Source organism: Guillardia theta, assembly GCF_000315625.1.
Source record: "Guillardia theta CCMP2712 unplaced genomic scaffold GUITHscaffold_7, whole genome shotgun sequence".
In the NCBI taxonomy this organism is placed as follows: Eukaryota; class Cryptophyceae; order Pyrenomonadales; family Geminigeraceae; genus Guillardia; species Guillardia theta.
Genome location: NW_005434667.1, coordinates 719,666 through 746,101, shown reverse-complemented (window position 1 = coordinate 746,101; position 26,436 = coordinate 719,666). Strand labels below are relative to the sequence as shown.

The 26,436-nt window shown below is 55.0% G+C and overlaps 6 protein-coding genes across 6 annotated transcripts; 3 read left to right on the top strand and 3 right to left on the bottom strand.

Annotated features, from left to right (window-relative positions):
• Nucleotides 1–52: 52 nt before the first annotated feature.
• On the bottom strand, nt 53–902 carry GUITHDRAFT_101436 (hypothetical protein; the record flags this gene model as incomplete). The annotated part of the gene is made up of 5 exons (XM_005839909.1): nt 53–195; nt 255–471; nt 534–630; nt 675–795; nt 869–902. 5 exons carry the CDS (start codon nt 900–902, stop codon nt 53–55), a joined length of 612 nt encoding a protein of 203 aa, XP_005839966.1.
• A 499-nt stretch (nt 903–1,401) lies between these two features.
• Nucleotides 1,402–2,268, bottom strand: GUITHDRAFT_101435 (hypothetical protein; the record flags this gene model as incomplete). Its single annotated transcript, XM_005839908.1, has 1 exon — nt 1,402–2,268. One exon carries the CDS (start codon nt 2,266–2,268, stop codon nt 1,402–1,404), a length of 867 nt encoding a protein of 288 aa, XP_005839965.1.
• A 679-nt stretch (nt 2,269–2,947) lies between these two features.
• On the top strand, nt 2,948–4,805 carry GUITHDRAFT_101434 (hypothetical protein; the record flags this gene model as incomplete). The annotated part of the gene is made up of 8 exons (XM_005839907.1): nt 2,948–3,743; nt 3,796–3,851; nt 4,037–4,121; nt 4,169–4,200; nt 4,369–4,494; nt 4,544–4,568; nt 4,655–4,701; nt 4,773–4,805. The coding sequence occupies 8 exons, from the start codon at nt 2,948–2,950 to the stop codon at nt 4,803–4,805; spliced, it is 1,200 nt and encodes a 399-aa protein (XP_005839964.1).
• A 44-nt stretch (nt 4,806–4,849) lies between these two features.
• Nucleotides 4,850–8,071, bottom strand: GUITHDRAFT_101433 (hypothetical protein; the record flags this gene model as incomplete). The annotated part of the gene is made up of 8 exons (XM_005839906.1): nt 4,850–4,921; nt 4,979–5,079; nt 5,186–5,649; nt 5,727–6,661; nt 6,713–7,099; nt 7,156–7,239; nt 7,289–7,420; nt 7,472–8,071. 8 exons carry the CDS (start codon nt 8,069–8,071, stop codon nt 4,850–4,852), a joined length of 2,775 nt encoding a protein of 924 aa, XP_005839963.1.
• Nucleotides 8,072–8,690: 619 nt separating this feature from the next.
• Nucleotides 8,691–9,873, top strand: GUITHDRAFT_64648 (hypothetical protein; the record flags this gene model as incomplete). Its single annotated transcript, XM_005839905.1, has 2 exons — nt 8,691–9,165; nt 9,272–9,873. Coding segments are annotated over 2 exons (1,077 nt in total), but the record flags the coding sequence as incomplete, so codon positions are not given.
• A 7,101-nt stretch (nt 9,874–16,974) lies between these two features.
• Nucleotides 16,975–17,304, top strand: GUITHDRAFT_64685 (hypothetical protein; the record flags this gene model as incomplete). Its single annotated transcript, XM_005839904.1, has 1 exon — nt 16,975–17,304. A coding segment is annotated over one exon (330 nt), but the record flags the coding sequence as incomplete, so codon positions are not given.
• Nucleotides 17,305–26,436: the final 9,132 nt, after the last annotated feature.

Below are 26,436 nucleotides of genomic sequence, written 5' to 3'. Positions count from 1 at the left end.
TGAAGATGTCAAATGTTGTTATGAATGAATAAAATCTCGCCGTCTGCTCGAGTTATCTCCCTGCGACCATGTCGACAAAGGCGGAGAAGTTGCCTCTCCCTCCCTGTTTCAGGCATTCTCTCAGAATGTCGTTCTCTGCCTTGAGACGAGCTATCTTGCTTCGTGTATGCCCGTCGTCCACCTTCTTGTCCTCCCCTACACCATCAAGAAATCATCAGCTCCTCCTCCTCCCCCCTCTGTCACTTCGTGACCACCTGAGATGTTCCTGTACTCCAAGTAAGGGTTCACTTGCTCGCTTGTGCTGGCAGGTTTCCCCGCTGAAGCTTCCTCCTCATACGCTGTGTTCGCATCCTTCGCCACTCGCTCCAAGTCCTGCACCAGCGCCTGGATCTCCATCTCCATGCTAACGAGCCTCGACGTTTCCTCCTCGAAACCCTTCTTAATGTTGCCTCTCCTCTCGTCCCCTGCAGCCTACCGGTGCCAACCACCGTTCAGTCTCGCGGATAGGATCAGCACTGTCCTCCTGCACTCACAATGGCAGTCTTCAGCTCCTCCACGTACTTCTCCTCGACATCGTCCCCGACATCCTCGAAGCCGTGCTGATGGTTCCAGCTGTCAACTTCCAAGAACCTTCACACGTCGTCAGTCAACCGTGATGACGAGAGGATGGTTACTTCTCTATCTCCGCATCTATGGTGGTGACCCTGTACGCCAAGCCATCGGGAGTCAACTCCGATTCACCTTCTTCTTCTTCGAACTTGATTTCAGACGTGTTCTGTGCATCCTGCACATTCCCTGGCGAAGAAATGAATTATCCGAGGGGAAAACTTTCTCTCTCCCCCCCCCTTCTCCTCGTCCTCTTCCTCACCTTCATACGTTTCTTCGTCGCTCCCCGACAGCATTGCTCAGCCGTTGGACGAGTTATTTTAGTCACATTTCAGTAAATTTAAACCTCTTTTCAAGCTTTTCTGCCTAAAACTTTAACAGGAAATTGCCTATTCGTCCGACATCGAACCAGCTCTTATGTTCTCACAAGACTACTACTAGCTAGTCAACTCGATCTGGTCGTAGCAATGGTAGCAATGACAGTTGCTAGAGTGACAGCTTCTCTTGATGAATCCGATGCTGCAGTGATGTGCTTCTTTCCTTCAACAGAGCAAAGTTGATTCAGCGGGCCAAGGACCACGCACTGAACGAGTTCATATGTTGAATAATAATGAAAGTGTACGAGGATGCTACAAATTCGTGATTCTCAAACAACATCTCCGCACCATCAGCATGACGTGGACTTGCATCGTATCGCTGCATCAGTATTGATCAGAGTCTACGCACCCTAGAGCTAAGGGTTGAGGTATCGGAGCTTGTGGGAATGCATCTTGTATTCGCAAGACATCCATCGAGTCAAAGGTAAGGGTTGTAGTAACCGAACCATCCTCTCTTAAACTCTGGCGGATGGTTCAGGTGGTAGTGGGCCATTTCTTGGTCCAGGTCAGGGACGTTCTTGAACGCGTCTTTGCAGTAGTTGGCGATGAGGAAGGTCACGAGACAGAAGTTGTGTCCTCCGGGAGGACATTCCAGCCCCCCTCGCACAATTCTCACTGCCAGCTCGATGTCCCTGTCTACAACCGCTTCCCAGAAAGCACGATCCGCATCCCTCGAGCTCCTCAGCGGGTGTTGGCTACGTTTCTTCCCGCAGACAGCGCAGACGTTGAACCCGCGGATCATGAAGAGCACAAAGTTCATGATGGGCGTCACAAACATGCAGAACTCCAGGCAGCCCAGCCAGCCAGGAGCGCCAGGAATTTCCTGCCACTTGTCAGGTTTCCTGTGCCGGAAGACCAGGCATTCGTCTGGTGCAAAATTCCAACGTGACTTCAAGCTCTCCACCGACCAGTTGTCCGTTGGACGCTTATGCAATATCCAGACTTTCTTCTTAGCATCCCATGCATACTTGGGTGCAGAAGAATTGGTTCGATTGAACAAAATATTGCTATCTGTTTCGCTGAAATTCAACACCTTCATGATAGTAGCATTAGTTGGTGACCGTTGCTTGCTTCCACCCCGGAGACTTCTCAAGCAGACTGCCTGGTCGCACTGAGATCTTTTCCTGTATTTCTGAATCAAGCTGTAGGAGTCTCGAGCATTGAAGTGATGCACAAAAACATGTTTGGAGGAGGAGGAGGATAAATCAAGATTAGACGAAACGAATCCCGGACAATACAAAAGGGAGACAGCGAAGATTAACAGGAAAAGAGTATAGCGCTTCATGATCTGAGTTGACAGGAACCCTCAAGAGTTGGCTAGTCGAGCTTTCAGTCAATGATTCCTGCCATCACGAGCATCGTCCTTCCCTGTTCGCCATGATCGCAACCATCATGCTTTCCGCCCCCACACTTTTGGGCCACCCCTACCCCTTCCGTAAGGATCTTCTCTACCCACCCCCTCTGAGACCCACACGACGACTCAACGTTTCCCATTTCCTGTCATGAATCGTTGGTCGGAGCGCCTGTATGGCGGGCCATGGGGACGAGGACGAAGAGGACAAAAGCGAGATAGATTAGGACCAGAAGCAGGAGCGAGCGGGGACGGGGACGGGGACGGGGACGGGGACGGGGACGGGGACGTGTCGAGACTTGAACAGGAACGCGACCACGATGGAGGAGATCAAGGGATGGGTAGGATGGGGCGATGTGGCAAGCAAATGACAAAGGCGAGGAGGGCAGGGCAGTTGTGGCGATGTTGATGGGCAGCGTGATAGAATAGAGCAGCGTTGGAAAGATAAGGAGGACAGGAGGTATGAGATTTAGATCATGAACAAGTAGTTTCATAGGAGAAAGATGCAGAGAAGGATGACCCCACAATGGTTTGCGATCCAACCTGTCAGATTGTTGTGCTTGTAACATGCTCATCATCGCAGGTCGTTCAACAACTTCTTCCTAATTGAGACATGAGCACACTGAACGCGTACTTCGGGACCCCGAGTGCTCAGAAGCAGTTCCGTGAATGGTATCCCACGGGCACAGAGGCAGTGGAGGGGAAGGCCAAGGCAGGGATTCAAGAGGAGAAGAGCAACCAGAACGAGCACAGCAAGCACTCTCCGAAATCTCTCATCATTGCCGGACCCTCGGGAGTGGGCAAAGGAACTCTGATCGAGAAGCTCAAGAGCGAGTTCGCCAACGTGTTCGGGTTCAGTGTAAGTCACACCACGCGGGGGATGAGGCCGGGGGAGGAGAACGGGGTGCATTACCATTTCAGCGAGCGGCAGGCCATGGAGGAGGAGATTGAGAAGGGGAACTTCATTGAGCATGCGGAGGTACATGGCAATCTGTACGGCACTTCCAAGGCCTCCGTCATAGACGTGACGAAGCAGGGTAAGATTTGCATCTTGGACATCGACGTGCAGGGCTGTCGGTTGGTGAGGAGAGCGAAACTGGATGGTGTCTTCGTGTTCATCGCTCCTCCCTCCATGGAGGATCTCGAGAGCCGGCTGAGAGGACGGGGGACAGAGACTGAAGAGAAGATCCTGAAGCGGCTGGAAGGAGCCAAGGCAGAGATGGAGGCCAAGGACGAGCCAGGTCTCTTCGACCATCAAGTTGTGAACGACAACCTGGACAACGCCTACCAGAAGCTGAAGGAGATCATTCAAGAAGAGTTGGCTGCTGTCCTCGCTCTCCAAGAAGGACCCAGCGCAAGGCGGCGAGCGGCAGTCCCACACAAGCCGACTGTCGTCTTTGTCCTTGGAGGTCTGGCGGCTCCTTACACTCCTTGTGTATAACTTTGAATGCAACGGAGCAGGTCCTGGAGCCGGCAAAGGAACCCAGTGTGCGAACATCGTCAAGGAGTTTGGATGGGTGCACCTTTCCGCAGGTTGACGAGATTTGTGTTGGGCGTTACTCACTGTGTGAGTGTGTGTGTGGGGGACAGGCGATCTCTTGCGAGAAGAGCAGCAGACGGATTCGGAGCATTCCACGTTGATCAAGGAGTACATAAAGGCGAGGAGGTTCGATCGATGAGCCTGGCTCATGTGGGATGGCAGGAGGGCAAGATTGTCCCTGTGGAAATCACCATCCAACTGCTACTGAAAGCCATGGAGAAGGCGGAGACGAAGCGTTTCTTGATCGGTCTGACTTTCCACCTTTGATGCTTCTTGCTGATCGATCGATCCCAGATGGGTTTCCGAGAAGTCAGGACAATCGAGAGGTCACCGCGCTCCGTCGATCTCCTCTCTCCCTTGCTCTCTCCCTCTCTCCTTGCTGCTCCCTCCCTCCCCCGCTCCCTCCCTCTCAGTCTACTTTCCGCTCCCTCTCTCCTCCCTCCCTTCTGACTGTACCTTGACCGTAGGGATGGGAGCGGGTCGTGCAATCTCAGGCGTTCGTTGCCTTCTGCCTGGCGTACGAGTGTCCCGAAGACCTGCTGGAGCAGCGACTGCTGAAGCGCGGGGAGACGAGCGGGAGGGCGGACGACAACATGGAGTCGATCAAGAAGCGTTTCACGGTGAGTGAAGGATGTTGTTTGCAAGCTGCCTGACGGGTTGCCCTTGCAGGCCTTTCAGACTCAGACTGTCCCCGGTGAGTCTCGGGGGTCGGTTGTGGAGGGGGCAGCGCGAGAGGGGGAGGAGCGGGAGACTAGGAGGAGAGTCTGACGTCTGTTGCAGTCCTTGAGGTGTTCGAGAAGAGGAATATGCTGGTCAAGATGTCGTCGGTGAAGTCGCCGGAGGAGGCAAGACCAGACGATGCCTCTCCTGCTGCTTGTTGTTATGACGCTCTTTCAAGGTGTGGCAAGACACAAAGAAGCTCTTCGAGTGACATCTCAACATGACTTAGTGTCTTACTTCACACTCACGACCGACTCATTCTGGATTGATCTGATCTGCAATCTTCTCTCCACAGAACGGAATCTTCCGGATGATCTCGAGGAAGCCCTGCGAATCGGATTCGTAGCCGTTAAACTTTAAAATAAATACTGAGATTTCAATCACCTCGTCATCCTCCTCTTCCTCCTCCTGCGCCGGCGGCATCACTGCTCGGTTCAGGCCGTCTTCGGCAGCTGGTGGCTTATCCGACTTGTAGCGGATCAGGCCTGGAGGGGAGCTTGAGCGCAAGAAAGGGAGGGAGAGGAAGAGCGAGAAAGGTGGAGGGAGGTAGGGAGAGAGGGAGGGAGGGAGAGGGATGCAGGGTGTGATGACCAGAAGCGATCGAGGTTCTTTCAAGGTAGGCGTCGAAGCAAGCAGGGACAATGGTCTTCTTGGTAGACTCCGGATCATCTTCGAGCTCTGGGATCGACACCTTGAACCTAGCGCACGTCTTGCAGAAGACCTTGCCAGTGAGCAGGCAGTGAACCTGCTCGGGAGTCTTTGAGTTCTCCCTCCTGTCAAACCTGACGTCGCAGAAAGCATCGCGGGAGATGGTGTCGTCGTCACTGAATGGGTTGCTCGCATTCACTCGCCCGTTGCATCTCTTCGCCAGCTCTGGAGGGTCTCCATACCTCCCACCCTGCACCAGAACCATCGCATTGTACCCGACACCCTCCCGCTCCTTCGCCCCTCCGATCGCCGCGACCTTGGGCTGCTTCCTCATCTCCCTCGTCGGCGCACAGTCTATATTCGACATCGATTCTTTCACGCTCTCGATAGTCTTCATGCACTTGTCCCTGCACATCGACTATCAGCGATAGGAGAGGAGGTGGGCAGGAGGGAAGGAGGAAGGCATGAAGGCAACAAGTCTCACAGTTTCTCTTTCCATCCCATGCGGAACCCGTACGTCCGAGACGAGCCAGACTTCCAGGATCTGACTGAGGAGGATCGTGGGGACACTATGGCGGACACATCCTTGATGGAGGTATCTGCTGCAGTTGTGTTGTTACCACGAGGAGTCGCCGTGGAGCCGTCAGGATTGCCCAAGTTGACCAACGTCTGCGCGCGGACGGTCCTGCCTGTCATGATCTTACAAGCATCGAGAGCCTTGCACGCTTCTCTGCATCGCGAGCAGACTGGCTTTGCGAAGTGAGCGTCTTCTAATTCAGCCCTCAGCGCCTCTAGCTTCTTTTCAAATATCAGCTGCCGCGCGAGCTCCTTCTCGCGCTTGCGGTTTCTCAGAGGGTTCAACGTCTTAGTGCCGTCGTCCTCGTCGCTGTCGTCCATGCTGCTATTGTCGTCTGCAGCCACCTCATCCTTCTTCACCTGCTTCTGATACTTCTTGATCGACTTCGAGATGACTTTGTTGACCGCTATAAGCTGCTGCGACGGGTTTAGCGATCGCAAGACCGCCTGCAGCTTGTTCTCCTCCTCCCTCATCAGGATGTCCATGATCAGCTCTTTGCCGATCTCATAGCCAAACTGCGGCATCCTCGTCGCCTTATCGACATCCAAGGCCGACAAGGCAAATAACCTGCCGCAGAAGTAGCACCTCGAAGACTCTACGGACCCTCCGAACATGCCGGACTGAGACAACTTGACGTTTGTCTCTGGGCACTGCTGCAGAACCTTTGCTCCGAACGTTGGGAGGACCCAGAGCATCTCCTGAATCATCGACGTCTCGATATCGGTCACGGCCATGTCCAAGATGAAGACCACCGTCCCTCCCTTGTTGTAGTTTCCCTGAACCAGCTCGTTCTTCAGCTCCTGCTGCTTGGGGATCAGTTCTTCATCGATCGACGCCAAGACCTGCAAGCAGAGCTCACTGGCATTCTCACTTTCAGTGTGCGATCTACAGACCTTCTTGTCTATTTCTCGTCCATTGATGATTTCTTTCAACTTGATGAACTTCTGCCTTCCAAACGATTTCCTCAAACCGTTGAAGGTGTTGGTGAACGACGATGCGTCTGGTGGGTAGTAGACTTTTGGGTCTTCTCCAAGGGCCTCATAGAATTCAGGCTTCAGGGGGTTTGCTTTCAAAATCCCTATCTTGTACGACCGCTTCAGGGTATCCGCCATCTCAATCTGCTTCCTGGAAGAGTGCAGATAGATCGAGACATACTTCTCCTCAGGGATCTCTTCACTCCCCCAGTACCCGTTGGGATACATGTCAAGGTACCAATCTCCGTCCGAACGGAATATGGCTGAAGAGACTTTCTGATTGGCAGCGATCTTGTTCGCCAGCGTCTGCGTTGCATTCAGGGAGGACGCCAGGAATCGAACAAGGTTCAAGTTTCCAACACCTTGAAATCCACGATGGCCCATTTCGTTCTCTGCTGACCTCCATCCGTAATGTCTGGGTCGTTCTCCGGTATCTGGAGGAAAAGCTGCTGGTCAAACCACCGCTCCACGTGGAAACAACAATTCCATCTTAACCTCGAAGTTCAGCCCAGTGATCGCAAGGATGTCGATAGTCATCGTCAGGGTTCCATCTTGAACGTTGGCGGCCTTTTCAGCAGACGTCTTGCCAGGCACATTGCCCATGAACAATGTCTTCACGTTGTACACCTACCAACAGAAGTTCAGTGTGCGCATATCCAGCACATTCTGCCAAAGCACCTTGTCCATTTCCAAGAATTGCTCGAATCCCCAGCTCGGCTCAGCAGCTGAGAACTGCTGGGAGAGCGACTTCTCGATCAGGACGGCTGCTGCTGCTGCTGCTGCATTGCTCCCCTTGCTCCCGGCAGAACCTTGCGAGCCAGAGACTCGAGATCCTGACGATGAACGTCCCGTGCTTCCAGTCATCTTCGACAGTTTGGACAGGGATGAACCTGCGCTGCTGCGGGAACGGGCACTTGATGTGACACTAGCGTTGTCATTCATCCCCTCCTTCTTCTTCTTGTCGTCATCTTTCTCCAAAGAATTCGGCTCGAATGTAACTTTGATGCTTGCAATGGCTCGCTTCTTGCTGCCAGCCTCGCTGCTCGCGTCTGCGAGCTCCAGATCAATATTGGTGATGTAGAGAGAGATCCAATCGGGGTCGGTGAGTCCCTTTGGGAACAAGGTGAACTTCCATTCATTGTCTCCTGCAGGAACAGGCTTGCTCGACGAAACGCTATCCCCGAAGGACAACTGCCTGAAGGGGCCCACTGTCCATGTGGTCGTAGTGAAGTCTCCCGTCTTCTTGTATGTCACATCATTCACGAACTGTCTCTTCATATCTCTTCAGACCCCTCCCCTCCCTCCTCTCCTCTTCTCCTCCTCCTCCTCTTCAGTCCCTTCCTTCGTTTCTCCCTCCTTCCCTCATTTCACGGAAATAAAATGTCAAGTGGGTGAGCCCCCCTCGGTATACATTAAAAGTGTTTTTTGTTTACTGGGAGGGGTGCAAAGTATTGGTGACAAAGTAGGGGGTTTCAAGGGTATAGGGGTGGGGTCCCGCAGTAGGGGATGAGTGCCGGTCAACGGACCGCAATGGCGGTCGGCAGGCGAGGGGCGGAGGCTAAGGTAGAGGAGGAGCAAGCGAAAAGGATGCGACGGGGGAGATAGATGAAGAGACAAGGGAGGAGCGGTCTGAACAGCCTGGGAGGTTGCTGAAACGACTAAACATGATGATGTGTTCACAACAAAATAGTTCAGTTCATCGTTGATCGGTCGTTCAGGCTCATTGGGCTGCCTCGTTCCCATTATTCTTTCTTGTGTGATGAGGGTCTTCAAAGTACCTGTTGCTGTCTCAGGGGTAAATCGGAGCCACCGACGAGCATTTCGGCTTTCCATGTTTCAAATCAATTCTCTGTAAGATAACAAGCGCTGAAGATTGTATTTAGTTAGACCCTCAGGCATGAAAGGGTACACGATCTCCTCAAGTGCTTTTCTGATATTGGCTCTTTGTTGCACGAGTGACACAACGTCGCAAGTGATCCAGCAGCCAGGCTACAATGTAAATTGCGGATTAGGTTTTGCCGGTGGGCGATGCGAGAGAGTTCGTACATGTGAGGATCTAGGATTCTGCTATGGGCATGGAATATGCCAACGAGGCCCAAGATGCCTGTGTAGTCCAGGATGGACTTCAGCTAACTGCTCGCAGTCCTTGTGTCCAAGTAACTGTTCAGGCCATGGCTCCTGCTCCAGTGCGGGAGGATGTATATGTGATTCAGGGTACACTGGTACCATATGCTCACAGGCGATCTGTCTGGGGTCAGGGAATTGTAGCGGTCATGGTTTGTGTCTCCCTGGGGGAATCTGTACTTGTGACAAGGGATATCTGGGGTTAGGATGCGAAGTGATCGACGCTGCACAAAAGTGCTCAAATCATGGTAGATAAAACTTGCTTGCTGCTTCATATGCTGATGTTTTGTTGTCATGTAGGCCTTCCAAATGCAGATGGGATTTGTGTATGTGATCTCTGGTTTACTGGGCCAGATTGTTCCTTAGCTTTGTGTCTCAACAACTGTTCTCAACATGGGATTTGCGACTCAAGTACAGGGCAATGTAATTGTGACTTGGGCTGGTCTGGAAGCGATTGTTCGAATCAGATGTGCTATAACAATTGCTCTGGCCATGGCACTTGCTCTGATGGAGTCTGTACTTGTCAAAACGGCTATGAAGGTGTGGATTGTAACACTATGTCATGTTACAATTCATGCAGTGGTCATGGCTCCTGTAATAATGGGACTTGCTCTTGCGACATTCAATGGACTGGAATAGGTTGTGAGATCTTTGTTGCGAGCAGCACTTGTGCAGGATCTTGCTCGGGCAGGGGGAGCTGTCAAAACGGAACATGCATATGTGATCTCGGATGGAGTGGGGTAGATTGCACCTCGCCTGTTGACTGTCCATTCAATTGCAGTGGCCATGGTTTGTGCACGAATGCAACATGTGCCTGTGATTTTGGATTCTCCGGCTTAGGATGTGAGAGCTCGCAATGTTTCAACAATTGCTCTGCTCATGGGATTTGTACGAATAACAGAACCTGCGAGTGCGACCCTGGCTACTATGCTATTGACTGTTCGCTCCCGGCAATCTCTTGCGGGCTAGGGCAACAGCACAACTGCTCCGGACATGGTACCTGTCTCGACAGTGCAGCAAACGTGTTTTGGTCCGGATCGGATCTCCTTCCTGATATTTGGATCTTCGACGATCAGTCTTTACACAATGCAAGGTATAAGAGCAAGATGGACATGGTGGACAATTGCGAGCGAGATTTATTTGGAATACCAAGTCTGCACCAGAGCAATGTTGAGATCCTGGACTCAGCAGACAGGCGTCAGATCATATCGAACGGAATTCCCAACCACTTTGTGGCGTCGAGTGCAAGCATGCCCCTTTGCGATTTCAGCTGGAGGTTCGTTCTTCATTCAGTCCCAAGAAACATTGGCAAAAGATTCGCTCTCCCCAAGTATGGTATGATTGCAGTGGCTCTGAATGGGATCCCTATCTTCGGGCCACTGCTCACTGATGGAAGCAACGCGATGGAAGGGCTCAATGCTGTCCCTTGCTACGGCCACGCCTCCTCCACCGGCATGTGGCACTATCACCATCCCTTGTTTGGCTGCAACACCAAGGTGAACCAGGAGACCCTGCTGGGCTACGCGCTGGACGGATACCCTATCTACGGGCCTCTTGCAGGGTCAAAGCAGGACGTCGATGTCCAACTCGATGTTTGCAATGGTCGCCAGCTCGCGGATGGGACGTATCGTTACCATGTCCGCACAGCGGTGCAAGTCGACTCCAGTCTGCCATACACGTTCGTGATCGATGGGGTCGAAGCGATCGAGACGAACTGGAATTATGTCCTTGGCTGCTTCACGGGTGTACCAGCGACGTCTCTCGGTCTTCCGCTGTTCGACGAGCACGCGTCCTCGCTGTCTTACCAGCATCAGATAGGTCTCGAGGGTCGGGTAGGGGTCTGTCTCTGCGATCTTGGATGGGTAGGCGGGGACTGCAGCGTCACTGGGTGCGTTAGAGACTGCTCAGGACACGGGGTTTGCACTACCAACGTTTCTACTGCTGTCTGCGTGTGCGATAGCGGGTGGGGTGGCGTGGATTGCTCCGTCAATGCGAATGCCTCTTGTGCGCTCGACTGCGGAGGGCACGGAACCTGCGTCCCTGGCCTCAACTCAACGCAAAGTTGTCTATGTGATGCACAGTGGACGGGAAGTCAGTGTGATGTGTACGGGGGATCGGTCTGCTCGGAGAGTCACAACTGCTCTGGTCATGGGACCTGTCTGAATGGAACTTGTCTGTGCGATCCTGGTTATGCTGGGATCTCTTGTGAGCATCAATCTCTGAATCTCAACGCAAGTTTTTGCTGGCAGTGGCTGGATGGAGCATTGCAGAGCAACAACTGCTCCGGCCATGGTGTCTGTGCGAACGGCAGTTGTGTCTGCGACTTCGGTTGGTTGGGAGAAAACTGCTCGATGGATGTGACATGGATGAACGATTCTTCTGTTCACGGGTGTCTGAATAACTGCTCGAGCCATGGCTTCTGTAATGTCTCTTCTAATGACGCCAACCCTTTTGCTGTCAGTTACTCTTGTATGTGCGACCTGGGGTTCGAAGGTACTGATTGCTCCGTCCGTTCAACTCCCCCGCCCCCTCCAACAGTGTGCATGAACAACTGCAGCTCACGTGGAGCTTGCGTGAATCAAACTTGTGTCTGCGACAGCGGTTGGACAGGGCAAGACTGCAGTGTCAACTCAAGCTCTTACTCCTCCTGTCCCCTCAACTGCTCGGGCCATGGGAGCTGCCTGAATGGAGTTTGCACCTGCGACTTCGAGTGGACAGGAAGCGACTGCTCAACGCCGAGAGGGTGTCCCAACGAGTGCTCGGGGAGGGGAACATGCAGCTACGGGGTCTGCTCTTGTGACGCTGGTTTCGATGGAGTAGATTGCTCGCTGGTTGCCTCATGCCCGGGTTTCATCAACGGGATCAACTGCTCTGGACATGGCGCTTGTAGGTATGGCAATTGTTCCTGCGACCCAATGTGGGAAGGCGCGGGTTGTGAGATCAAGATTTGCCCCTCCTCCTGCTCCAACAACGGGATCTGCATCAATGGCACCTGCTCGTGCTTCGAGCGATACATCGGAGATGACTGCAGCCAGGGTCCTTACGAAGGATTCTGCCCCAAGCGCTGCTCGGGCCATGGAGCTTGCGTCGTTGACTACATTGGAGTTCCGACTGCAGACTTCCTGACGAGTCAAGATGGGATGGCTCCGACAGACTTTGTACAAGGATCCCTTGTCTGCAGGTGTGATGAGGGGTGGTTTGGAGGCGCATGCGACTTGCGAGAGTGTCCGAACAACTGCTCGGATCATGGGGCATGCGATCAGGACGGGAACTGCAAGTGCCACAGGTTCTGGGGGGGGCCAGACTGCTCCCAGGCTTCATGCCCCAACAACTGTAAGTACAGGGGGACATGCGTGGGAGGGAAGGGCTGCCTCTGCGACATCGGCTACACAGGAATCGACTGCGGAATCTCTGCTTGTCCCAACAACTGCAGCGGGAGGGGAGTCTGCCTCGGCTCGCCAGGCATTGAGTACCTCAACAACCAGGGAGAGCTGGGCTACCAGTACAGCACCAACTACTCGGTATCCTTGTGCTCCTGCTTCTTCGGATGGGGAGGAGCGGACTGCTCGATGATAGCGTGTCCGCTCAACTGCTCCTTCCCGCAGGGAGAGTGCGTGAACGGAACCTGCATCTGCAAGCTTTCCTTGGGATTCTACGGGCAAAACTGCTCCGAAACTCTTCCTCAAGTCCAGCTGAGGACAGACGGACAGAGCTTAACCCCGTCCTTCTCTGTGTGGACAGGAGGAACTCTTGTCACTGTGCGAGGAACAGGATTCATCAACGCCGATACAATGCAGTGCAAGTTTGGAAACTACATAGTCCCTGCTACCCTCAACCAACCTCTTCCTCCCAACGTGCCATACGCAACATGCGTAACTCCTCAGATAGCCTGGAGCTCTTCCTCGCAGCAAGTCGTGGTCTTCTTCGCCTTCACGCTGGACGGGATATCCTTCACCCAGCAGGACTCGCGCATTCAGTTCCTCTTTCACGGTATCGGGAGCATCAGCAACATCAGGTGGCCAACGGCCCCAGCAGTCGGAGGGACGACGATCACGTTCTTGGGCTCGAACCTCCAGTATGTCCTGGACGTGAGGTGCAAGTTCGGCACGTACATGGTGCAGGGAAGTTATGACACCAAGTACGTCAATCTCACTTCTACTGCTTCGCTAGATTCCAGAGAAGGGCTCCTGTTCTGTACCGTCCCTCCCCTCAGTGCTCTTGGTTTGGACAGCACTGCGAATGCTGCCGTCCTCCTCTATGTATCCACCAACCTCGGGAACACATGGATCCAGTTTACAGCTGACCCCTTCTTCCGCTACTACGGGCTGAGCTACATCTCCCCTAGTTTCGGCCCCCTACAAGACCAGCAAACGGTGATCAACGTGTACGGCTTCAACCTGTTCCAGGGGCTGAACAAGGAGATAGTCTTCCAAGGTTTCAAGTATGACTACTACTGCATCTTTTACCTCCCGTGGGTCGACGGGCCGGTTCTCATCAAGTCTTCCTTGCAGACATGGAGGATGATTCAGTTCCCCTTTGACGGGTCGACGTTCGCATGCACAGTACCCCCGGGGCCCCCGGTGAACTCCAACTATCCCAACACTGTCAAGGTACAGATCAGCCTGAATCCTTGTATCATCGACATTGGCGCCACCTCTTGTACTTCATCTCTCTCTCAAACCAGCAGCTCCACCACTTTCACCTACATCAACGTCAAGATCACCTCTCTCAGCCTGCGCCTCGGTCCCTTGGTCGGAGGAACGCCCATCACTGTGCGAGGGGTTGGGTTCTCGCAACGAGACACCTCCGTTCTCCCAGCTGGCTTCAAGCACCTTCCGATCCTCTGCAAGTTTGACACAGTCGTAACGATCGGAACGTTTCAAGCTCAGGATGCGAGCGTCCTTTGCGTCTCTCCTCCATACCAGGGCAGCCTGGACTCGATGCTCCCTTGCCCCCGCTGCGGCGTTTCTGTGCCTTTTGACATCGCCCTCAACGGCATCGACTATACCAAGGCCAACGTGGAGAAGTTCAACTACTTCCAGACGCCAACGATCCTCGGCATCTCTCCCTCCATCGGATCCTTCCAGGGAGGAACCACCATCTCTGTCAGTGTGAGCGGCTTCTACGATCCCTGCCTAGACTGTTCCACGTGGAATGACTGCGGAACCTGCGCCTCCGTCCTCCTGTGCAAGTTCAGGATCGGTAGCAAGTCCATCACAGTCCCTGCTGCCTGCCTGCCTGATGCTTCAGGGGTCTGCAACCCAAACTGGTTGCTGTGCGTCACTCCAAACGCAGTTTCCCTACGGACAGATATTCTTTCTGTTCAACCCATGTTGACAACCGTCTCGTTCAGTTTTAACGGGAATCGATACTATCCGCTGAACCCTGCGACAGGAGACATCTATGACATCAGCGCTCCCAAGTGTGACAACGGCAACACTGCAAACTGCGCCTTCATCTTCAAGTTCTGCGAGCTTCCCGTGATCTACAGCTTGTTCCCATCGATCATAGCGGGGGACGGAGGAGGGCAGGTCACGGTGACAGGATCCGGATTCCTCAACGAAAACACGTTGAGGTGTCAATTCAACAGTTTGACTACCTCAGAGTTGGGGGACAAGGCTGCGGACGGCGTGACGAGGAGGTTTGACTCTCCCGTCTTCGTCTCGGAGACCACAGTGATATGCGTATCCATCAACCTTCGGGCTGGTGACTCGATGCCTCTCGCCACGAGCTTTGGGATCACGTACAACGCTGGCTCAGGTCCCTTCGACACATCCTTCTTCCTCAACATCGACAACAGTGTGAAGCAGGATGCTCTCATCGTCTACTGGACAGTTTCTTCCCGTCCTACCCTCGGTTTGTTCCAGGGAGGTGCTCAAGTCACAGTGACTGGGCTCAACTTTGCGTTGATAGAGCAATTCGCTCAATATGCCAAAATAAGGTGCAGATTCGGAAACATAGTGTTGAGCCCAACGTTTGCCAATCAGACTAGCGCTGTGAAATTTGATTCTCTCACCCAAGCAATCATCTGCATCGCTCCTCGATATACCATCACATCTCAGTTTCAGAATGTTTCCTTTGGGATCTGTCTCCTCGGAGTTGACTGCAACAGCCTTGTGTTTCAACCCTATTCTTATGACCATTTCACCAAGTCTTCAGTCTTCCTGTACTACCAGCTGCCCATGATAAGCAAGATCAGTCCTTCGCTCGGCCCTGCCAACGGCGGGACTTCCATCACAGTCAACGGGATGGGCTTCTATCCCAGCGAGTACTTGGCGTGCAGCTTCGATCTCGCCCTCCTCTCACAAAGCTCGACATTTGTCAGCTCGACCGCGATCGTGTGTCTCAGTCCAGCAGCTGGCCAGAAGATGTATGCCTTGGCGTTGACGCTGAACCTTCAGGACTACGCCATTAACTGCGCTTTACCAATCTGTCAATACCTTGCATACTTGCAGCCTGAAGTCGCATCGTTGACGCCTTGTGCCGGTCCAAACAGAGGTTTGACAACCATCGCTATCGCTCTGTCGCAAACGCTTCCTTCCCTCGACAACCTGAAATGCTCCTTGATCCCCAGCTTCCCCCCTGAGGCGGAGAGGCTGGCCAGGGAAGGAATCGTTCTGGTATCGGTCGCGACTGTGGTCAACAATCAGCTCAGATGCGTCACTAGCTCGACCAGAAGCAGCAACGGCAACTACCTGCTCCGTTCTCCGACCCAAGAGTTCCCAACACGCGGGCTCTGCTTTGTTCAGTTCTCTCTCAACGGCCAACAATTCAGTGACACGAGCTTGTCCTCTCAAAAGTTCTGGTACTACGATCCCGTCCAGATGTTCTCCCTTGCTCCACTCAGCGGCTCCTCCACCGCCCCGCAACGAGTGACTATCTATGGAGCCAACTTCGTCAACGTCAGCAGCCTCTTCGTGAGATGCACAGGAGGCTCAGTGGTCTGCGAATCGGCCACGTTTGTGAACGAGAACCAGATCGTCTTCACACTGACCAGCACCCTGTCGACGTCACAGCAGAAGATCACTGTCCTCGCCTCCAACATTGAGAATGATATCCTGAGCACCACGACCAGCAGCCTTAACGTCTTCACTCTCACATCCGCCCTGTGCCCGCTCAACTGTGGCGGAGCCATCGCAGGGTCGGGAGCCTGCGACGCGTCGGGGCTCTTCTGCAAGTGCAGCCTTGGCTTCTCGGGCACTGACTGCAGCGTCGGCCCGGAGATCCTGCGAGTCATCCCTTCTCAGGCGTTCGCGTCCAACAGCTTCGTCGCCACCATCATCGGCAGGAACCTTCCAGGCTGCACGCGCGCCATGAATGGGTCGACGATCTCCGACTGCATGAGATATCCTGCCAGCCAGTACAGCTTCACCGTCATGCTCGGAGGCAACGTGGCGGTTCAGGGGACCCCTTGCTCCTCCTCCTCCTGCTCAGATCAATTGACGTTCACGGTTCCCGCCAGCTTCGGGGCGAGGCCAGCAGGTCTGACAGTACAGGTCTCAGTGAATGGCAAGGAGTACTCGCTCACGAGGCTGATCTATCTCTACGATTTCCCGTCCTCTCTCGTCGTCACCCCCGATGGAGCTGACTACCGTGGAGGAGTGCTTGCGACGATAACAGGCTCCAACTTCATCGACAACTTCCTCTTCGTCAGGATCGGGTCCAGCACTGATGCCTGCGGCCTCTCCTCGTGTACTTTCGCTGTCTTCAACTCCTCCACTTCGCTGACCTTCAAGAGCCCACCATGCAGCTCATGTCATTTCGGCAAGTCACTGCCAATCAGCCTGTCATGGGACAACAAGACTTACATCCAGTCAAACCTTCAGTTCAAGTTCCTCGAAGCCACTCAAATCCTAGACATCTCTCCGACCTTTGGGTCGATCAAGGGAGGCACAACCCTCTATATTCGCGCTACGAACATGAACTTCACCAACACCCTCCGTTGCAAGTTTTCAAACGTGGTCGTTCCTGCTACCTTCCTCTTCGACACATCCAAGATCATCTGCATAACTCCGTCCTTCGCAGCTTCCAGCATACAGCTGACCATCCCGGTTCTGATGGCTCTGGATGGATCGACCTATACCCCCCAGCAGGATTGTAGCATCGCCCCAGCTCTCTGCTTCAAGTTCTTCCAAGACCCTGTCATGCAGAAGACCTTTCCCACGTCGGGCCCAGCACAGGGAGGGACGAGGATCGACATCACTGGGTCCGGGTTCTTCAACACCTCTCAGTCTCTCTGCAGGTTCGGCACCACGAAAGTCGCGCTGGTCTTCCTCAACTCCACCAACGTCATGTGCTTCGCTCCCAGCCATGTCGCCCAAGTTGTCGACCTCTACATCTCAGCCAACGGCTTTGACTTTCTCGTCCAGACCCTCAAGTTCGAGTTCTACAATCACCCCACCCTCATCGCAAACACTGGAGACACCCTGCTTCCCGCAGGCAGCCCGCAGGAGGGAGGTACTGCGATCACGATTTCAGGAGCTGGCTTCCGCAACTCCACCGATGGATGTGCAGTGAGATGGGGATCGGCGAACCTTGTGGTTCAGGCGAGGTGCACATTCGTCTCCACTGCAGAAGTGCAGGTCACGACACCCCGGAACTTGCTGTTCCTCGGGGACAGCAACATCTCAGTCTCCTCCAACGGGGGCAGAGATTTCTCTCCAAGCTCTCCCAAGACCTTCCTCTGGTTTCGCCAGCCAAACATGACCCAGATCACCCCCAACCTTGGCCCTCGCATAGGAGAGACTCCCATCATCATAGGGGGCGATGGTTTCAAGAACCTCAATGGCGTGTCTAAGTGCAGATTCGGAGGGTCCATCGTCGTCCCTGCCATCCTCGACGACCCCAACGGCGTTCAAGTCTTCTACTGCAAGAGCCCTCCATGGCCTACCCCCGGCTGGGTCAACTTCGAGCTCGCGCTGGACGGGCAAGTCTTCACAAGTTCTCTCGCCATCAAGTTTCAGTACTACGGCGAATTCGACGTGACCGGAGCCTCCCCCGGCGCCGGGCCCTCTGCTGGAGGCACCATGGTGACAGTCGCCGGAGTTGGTTTCTTCATGTCGGGCAGCTACCTCAGCTGCTTCTTCGGGGAAGGAGTGCAGGAGTGCACTGCAGGAATCTCCACCTCCTGCTTCCGTAGAGTTGACGCCACCTACTTGACTACCACGAGCGTCAGGTGCATCTCACCTTCCATCGGAGCCGGTGACGTCAGCGTCCTCTACCCTGTCCGTGTCGGGCTGAACGGCCTATACATACAGGTCTTTGACTTGTTGCCCCTCGTGTGTCGTGTTGTTTGACTGTGACATCCCAGGCCTGCCCCTCAACCAACAGCCTTTACCAATGTCCCATCCGCTCCAGCCTTGCCTTCACCTACTACAGCGACGTCACTGTCAACGCCCTTCTTCCTTCCTCCGGCAAATCCAGCGGAGAAACGCGCATGACGGTGTTTGGCTCAGGGTTTAGACCTGACTTGACGTCCAAGACTCGCTGTGTCTTCACCAGATGTACTATAGATGAGATCTACACGGTCGGAGACAGCCAGGGCTGCTTTCGCGACCCCACTCAGAGGAGGTGTACGGGGTCGACCACCTTGTCAAATGTGGATGCCGTGACAAGCACATCTCAGCTCGTCTGTGTCAGCAAGTCTTCTTCCACCGAGACCTACTTTGCGCAATTTGACGTGTCGCTGAATGAAGGCAACACCATTCAGGGCAACTACGGACCGTTATATCAGAGCTATTGCCCTGCCATGTACGTCTTCTACGCAACGCCAAAACTTGACAGCGTCAGACCCAGCCTGGGCCCAGCAGAGGGTCGAACTAGGGTGACAATCATCGGTGTCGGCTTCATCGGCAACGCAAACTCGAACATCCGTTGCAAGTTCGGTCAGGTAGAGAGCACAGCCATAACGACTGGCATTGTCAAACCGGTCCAGTACATCTCGGAGACTGCAATCCTGTGCATCTCACCCCCCAACTTCATCTCGAGCGTCCGTGTGCAGATCTCTCTCAACGGAGCCGACACCGACTTCACGCAAGAGTCTCTTGGCGCTCTCTTCTACTACCATCCCATTGCTGCCCTCTCGGGCAAACCTGTGCCCTCCTCCGGCCCGGTGCTCGGGGGGACCAAGATCACGCTGACAGGAAGCAACTTCACCTCCGGCAGCCTCTTTTGCAAGTTCTGGAGCAATCAGAGCACCATCGACCTCAGGACAGCAGGGACTCTCATCTCATCTACCCGCGCCTCTTGTTCCACTCCGAGCGTCTCTCAGAGTCAGCTCGTCTCGATATCGATCTCTTTAAACGCGCAGGACTTCTCCCCCTTCTTCCTTTACATGTCTTTCTTGTTCTTCCCGCAGCCTGTCATCTTCCAGCTTTCCCCCAGCGCAGGTCCAGCACAGAGCGGCGGATTGACCCTCGTACGAGCCAAGGACCTTCGGGCCAGCAGCAGCTTCCGGTGTCAGATCACTACCGTGCAGACAGTCGGGACTGTCCTGAACTCGAGCTTCGCCATCTGCCCCATCCCGCAGATCCAACCCAAGGAATACTCTACTGTGTACAAGCAATACTTCCCTCCCGAAGTTCTCCCTGGCACCTTCCGACAGTACGCCATCGACTCGTATCCCCTTGAAGTCTCCATCGACGGGCAAGTCTTCACTAGCAACAAGATCCTCTACACGTACTATGCAAACCCCGTCGTCGACTCCGTCGTGCCCAGGTGACTATCGTTCTGCACTTTCATCTCCTGGGTACCCGCTTGCTCCACGAACCCCTCCTCCTCCCTCTTTCTCTTGCTTCTTGCATCTCCTAGTCTTGCTCTGATTCTGCTTGCAGCATTGGGAGCAAGAGCGCTACGGGAGTGGTTGCGATAATCCGAGGGAGAAACCTTGTTTCAGATTACGGAGGACCGTACTGTCGGTATGGAGGCGCAGGAGCCACCAAGTCATTCATCATCACCTCGACCCTGCTGAGATGCAATGTGCCGACGGTCCCTCTAGGCAAGACAGTCTTTGTTGAGATCTCCCTGAACGGCCAAGAGTACGAGGCGCAGTCATCGGTCACCTACTCGTTCATGGCAGACGCCCCACAGCTGCAGTCTGCCGTCCTGACGGACACCTTTGACTCGATCAACATCAACTTCAACGTCGACACTGACAGAGCAAATGGCCTCAGCGGGAATTTCGATTGCACGAGGGTGATCGACGCGCAGTACAAAGATCTGCTCCTTCCTACCTCCGGGCTTCAGAGCTCGGAGATTAAGGCCCTCCCTTCCTCGCTGAGCTCCGCAAGCATCATGAGCCTGCTGTATGGGGTCGGCGTGTCGTGCAGGTTTCTCAGCAATCAGACGTTGACGATTGTATTAGGATCAGGATCGAGATTCTTGATCCATCAACCCGTAAGGATCCTCAACAACCTGATCATGCGCGGGGTCGAACTCTCCTATACAGCCAGCGGCAACATCACCATTCAGCAGCCGGCGATGGGAACCAAGCCAGTGGTTGTGTACGTTGCCCCCGGCGATGTCGGGCGATGCAACAACGTTGCGATTGATGCGAGCATGTCGTATGGAAGCCTTGGGAGGAAGCTCAGGTTTTTCTGGTCGATCGACCGCAACCTGTCGGTGATCAACGATGATAGCCTGACGGCTACGAGCAAGCAGAGCATCCTTACCAGCCTCAACGCTCAGGTTGAGAAGTTTTCGGGGATTGAATATGATCAGCAAGGGATTAACTGCAATAGTCCCACGTGCTACAACTCGGTCACCAACAGCTCAACCAACTGCTACTGCAACAGCCTCTCACTTGCCTTCGCGTCCTACCCTGCGGGCTCGTACGTCTTTCGGCTCTACGTGAGGAACTGGATGAACGTAGACAGCGACGTGAAGACAATCACAATCAGCAAGACGCTGCTCGCCTTGCCATCCTCCTACATCCAGACCTCTCAGCTCTCTACACAAAGTCAAGTCCCTGTTTACAGAAGCGTCACCTTCGTCGGTTTCGGCTCGCCGTCCTCCTGTGACGCGACCACCAGCCCCGTCCTAGAGTACGAGTGGCGAGTGCTGGACAAGAACAACCAGCCTGTCAACAACTCCCTTGGAGTTCTGCGCACCTTCGAGATCCCTCCTTACACCCTCCTGCCGGGAAGGAGCTACCGCGTGCAGCTCAGAGTCTGGCAGCAAGACAGGCCAACCCTGTCTTCCATCTCCTCGCTGGCTTTCAGTACCCTCGTCAGCTCACCTGTCGCAGTGATCATCGGGCAGGAAAGGATGTTCAGCGTCGACCAAGACCTCCTTTTGGACGGCAAGAGCTCCTACCACCCCGACTACCCTCCCTCCTCCCAGTCGCTTGCTAAGTTGCAGTACCGCTGGTATTGCGACAGCGTGCCAGCGGTCGGGGCCAAGTCAGGATGCGTTGATGGGACTTCAGTGACGTTCTACATCCCCAAGGGGACACTGAAGACCATTGTCGACGGTATCCAGCTCTCCTACTACGAGTTCACCCTCAACGTAAGCTCCGCCAATGGCTGGTCGACAGCCAGCATCCGCCTTTTCCCATCCTCCTCCTTGCTTCCCGTGGTCGCGATCCTGTCCTTGGTGCCTGACGGCTTCTACACATCCAACTCGAGGACCGTGCTGACGTCAGAGGTCCAGAGGGTGAACCTCTCCGCTCCCATCTCTTACCAGTGGATCACCGTCGTCGGGGATCGCAACGTCACCGATATTGACAACCTCCTTAGCCCCAGCAGCAACGGGCCCATCCTCGTCATCGCGCCCAACGTGCTGACTCCCTCCTTCCAGTACACCATCAGGCTGATCGTCAGTGAGGGCCAGAGGTCAAGCTACGACCAGATCACCTTCAGCATCGACAGCCCTCCTAGGAACGGGGACCTACAGGTCGCCCCCACCAGCGGCGAGACTCTGTCGACGGACTTTCAGTTCCAGGCCTCCGGGTGGCAGGATGACGTCGACTCGCTCCCACTGCAGTACCAGATGGAGTACTTCACCACCGGGGGAGCCTACAGGATTATCCGCTCCTTCTCCAGCAACCCCCGGGCTGTCAGCATGATGCCGGCTGGGCCCTCGGACAAGAGCTACCTGTGGAGCGTCCGGCTGCGGATCTTGAACCTTCACGGCTCAGAGAGGGTCCACACCACTTGCAACCTTCAGACGTCCGCGTGTTCTATCAAGGTCTCCGTCAAGCAGTTTGCGAACAGGTCTGCGATGATGCAGGAGTTCACAACGATGACAACCAGCGCCAACGACCTCATCCTCAACGGCAAGCCCACCGATGCTGTCCGTCAAATCAGCATGCTCATCGGTCTCATGAACTCCGTCACAACCCCAGCGAGCAGGAGGAGGCTCCTGCAAACCGACATCGCCAGCTCCTCCAACTCGGACCTGCGATGTCACACGCTCCCCCAGCTGCTCTACACCTCCATCTCTCACTCCGGCCTGGCAGGGCAGGCAGACGCGCTTTCCCTGTGCTCCCTGGTTGCCAGCTCCCTTCGCTCCATCTTCTCAGTGCCCCAGGAGCTCACCCTCGAGTGCTTCGACTGGGAGCGAACCATTTCCAACCTCATCCTCAGTTTTCTCGAGCTAGACTGGCAGGTCCAAGTTGACTCCTCCATCCTGCAGGATCTAAACCAGATGGCCGTCAGCTCCCTGTCCGGCCTGCAGTACATTGCCAGCAGCAACGCCTCGCTCGCTACCTCCGACCTCCTGAACCGCTCCAGCACCATCCTCTCCATCTTCCGGCGCACTGACGCGCTGCTCGTGTATGGGACGACGGTGAACGAGACGGACAAGAGCCTTGACTCGACCCTGAGCTCTACCAAGGTGAGGAGGCTAGAGGTCTCTGTAGCCTCCACAGTGCGACGTTTCCTCCAGCAAGACACGAGCTTGAGAGAAAGTGGAGAGCAGGAGCTGCGTGCTGTCACAGTCTCTTCAGGATACACCATTCTCCCAGCCATCTCTGCCTCCTTCTCCTCCTCCAGTGCCCAGTTGGACTCCACCACTCTTCCTTACAAGCTCGACCGGGTGGACTGTAGCCTGGGGAGTAACGGGGCCTTGCAGTGTGAGCCATACTCGGTGACAACCATGGTCAGCTCGTTCACGACAGGGTTCAACCCCTTCTTCTTCGCCAACCTCTCCTCCTCCATCATCTCCCCCATCCTCGCGTTCCAACTCGAGGTCTTCGGGCTGCAGTCCGACGTCCCGCTCGCTCGTTTGAGCCGGCCGCTCGTCCTCGAGCTCGACCTCGTTAGGGTTCCTAACCCAACCAAGGACGCCCAAGGCAGGAGCAGGGTGGCGGCTTGCGTGAGCTGGGGGGGTCAAGGGTGGAGCACGCAGGGTTGCAAGCTGATGGGGATCGTAGCGAAGACAGGAGCAGTGAACGTCATGCGAGCTCAGTGCTCGTGCAATCAGACGGTAGAAGAGGAGGGGATGTTGTGTGCAATGCTGATCCGCTTCCCGCAGTCTTACCATGTGGTGCTGGATGCACCAGCCGGATGCGATCTGGTTCCGTTCTCCTCGACCATCTACGACGCCTGCAAGGTGTGCGGGGGAGATAACTCCTCCTGCATCGGATGCGACGGGAAGGTAGCGAGTGGGAAGGTACCCTTGCCTCCTTACCATGCAGTCCTTCTCACCCTCTCTCGCTCTCTCCTCCAGGTGCTGGACGCGTGCGGCATATGCGGGGGAGACGGTAGCTCCTGCGCGGGATGTGATGGGGTGCCGAACAGCGGGAAAGTTGTTGACGTGTGCGGGGTTTGTGGGGGAGACGACTCGACGTGCAAGGTGAACATGTTAGATTCGACGCCTTAACAAGCCGTACCTCCCTGCCATGTTTGACCCCTGAGCTCCAGGGATGCGATGGTGTTGCGATCAACCCGAGAGTCACTCTTATCACTGGTAAGGATCTTCCCGCCCCTGCCTCGCTCATGGTGCTGGCAGGAATCGCCCCTAAGAAGTTTGACGTCTGCAATGTCTGCGGAGGATGCAACGTCTCCTGCATGGGGTGCGATGGTGTCCCGGACCCCAACGTGCCCAAAGAGTACAATCAGGTATGAGAAGGGGGAAAGAGTTGAAATCGGGGAGGTCAGTCAGCCAGCCAGCCAGCCAGCCAGCCAGCCAGCCAGCCAGTCAGTCAGTCAGTCAGTCAGTCAGTCAGAGTTACTCACTCACTCACTCACTCGCTCAGTCACTCAGTCAGGATGAATGTGCAAGTGATTTCTTGTTGTGCTCTGCAGTGTGGCGTCTGCGTTACAGACGCGTCAATCACCTGCGACATCTCTCAGCAATGTCAGAGTGGATATGTTTCCGACGAGTGCGGCGACTGCGTTGTTTACGGCAACCTCTCACTATACAACAAGGTAACGAGATCAACAAGAGACCTTCCATCTGCTCATGAAGGAGTCTTGTTGATCTCATGTTCACTAGTTTGTTTGTCGATATTTCTCTTACCCCGTCTCTTCATCCTCGTCCTCGCATCATCGCTGCTGCCTCGTTCCTAACTTAGAGCCTCCTTCAGCGGTGTACCGGGTGTGACGGCAAACCGCGCCTCTACATCTACGTCAACGGATCGAGAGCTCCCGGACCCAAACGTCTTGACGCGGTTCGTTCCTCCCACTTGACTCAGCAGCTGCCGTTGGCTTGACTCTTGCTTCCCTTGCAGTGCGGAGTCTGCGGAGGCAACAACTGCACGTGCCGTGATTGTCACGGCATCCCCAACGGGCCTTCCAAATACGATCGGTGAGGCCGAGGAGGAAGAGGAGAGGGAGCGGAGGGAGTGCAAAAGACGGAAGCGGAGCAGAGAAGAAGGGGAGGACGGAGGCGGCGGTAGCACGACGTTTCTTACCGTATCCTTCCAGCTGCGGAGTCTGCAACGGCAACAATTCTTGTTTGGATTGTAAGGGGGTCCCTTACGGCAGCACCGTCCTCGACATCTGTGGTATTTGTGGAGGACGCAACGACCCCCAGCAGTGCCTGGGCTGCGACGGGAAGGTGAGTCCAGCTCCTGCTGGGGAGGTATAACTCACAGAGGTTTCTCAGCTTTACCCGCGTCCTCTCGTGCCGCCGATCTTCGACGTGAACCTGCGCTGCTGCCCGGTAAATCAGATTGGCTGCAATGGGATTTGCGGAGCGACCGTGGGATGCGACGGCATCTGTGCTGTGAACTCAAAGAAGTTCGACAAGTAGGCCATTTTCTCTTCTCTTCCTCTCTTTTCTCCTTCCTGATCGCTCCTCCTCCCCGCTCCTCTGCTTTGCTCTCCTCATTTCACCTCACCTCACCTCACGTCCCCTCGCCTCCGCTCTCCTCCGCTCTGCTCCCCTCCAACGGCATTCTTGCAGGTGTGGGATCTGCGGAGGAAACGGCACCAATGGGACGGGGACGTGCGACTGCCTTGGGATCCCCAACGGAAAATCGGCGATAGGATGCGACGGGGTCTGTCGAGACCCTCCAGCAAAGGTAGGAGTAGGAGGATCAGGATCAGGAGCAGGAGCAGGAGTAGTAGTAGTAGGAGCAGGAGTAGGAGCAGGAGTAGGAAAGGAGTAGTAGTAGGAGCAGGAGTAGGAAAGGAGGAGTAGGAGCAGGAGTAGTAGTAGGAGCAGGAGTAGGAGCAGGAGTAGGAGCAGGAGTAGGAAAGGAGTAGGAGTAGGAGCAGGAGTAGGAGTAGGAGTAGGAAAGGAGTAGGAGTAGGAGCAGGAGCAGGAGTAGGAGCAGGAGTAGGAGCAGGAGTAGGAGTAGGAGCAGGAGCAGGAGCAGGAGTAGGAGTAGGAGGAGGAGGAGGAGTAGGAGTAGGAGTAGGAGTAGGAGTAGGAGCAGGAGTAGGAGTAGGAGGAGGAGTAGGAGTAGGAGGAGGAGGAGGAGGAGGAGTAGGAAAGGAGTAGGAGTAGGAGCAGGAGTAGGAGTAGGAGTAGGAGTAGGAGTAGGAGTAGGAGTAGGAGTAGGAGTAGGAGCAGGAGTAGGAGGAGGAGTAGGAGTAGGAGGAGGAGGAGGAGGAGGAGTAGGAAAGGAGTAGGAGTAGGAGCAGGAGTAGGAGCAGGAGTAGGAGCAGGAGGAGGAGGAAGCAAGATGACGTCTCATTGTCACCCTACAGATCGATCAGTGCGGAGTCTGCGGCGGGTTGGGGCTCAAGGAAACGGGGCACTGTGACTGCGAGGGCACACCGCATGGGTCAGCTACTCTGCTTCCTCCTTCTGATCCCTTGCCCCTCGTCCTCTCCTCTCCCCCCCCCTCGCCCTGCCTGCATCCTCCCTGTCTTCACCCCTTGAAATTCTTGTTCCCTCCTACAGTCCTCCCTCTTTCTCCCCGGCGCTTTCCCTTCTCTCCTGTTGTCCTCCTCCTACCCTCCTGCGACCGCTGACTGTTCTATCCTCAGCGGAGCTCTGCGAGACGCTGCAGGCGCCTGCTGCTACTCCAGCGACATGGGATGCTCGGAGCCTCCACGTTGCTGGTCAGGGAAGGTGACCAGACTTAGAGGAGGAGGTTCACTCGAAGTTCAGCTGATTCCCATCTCCTC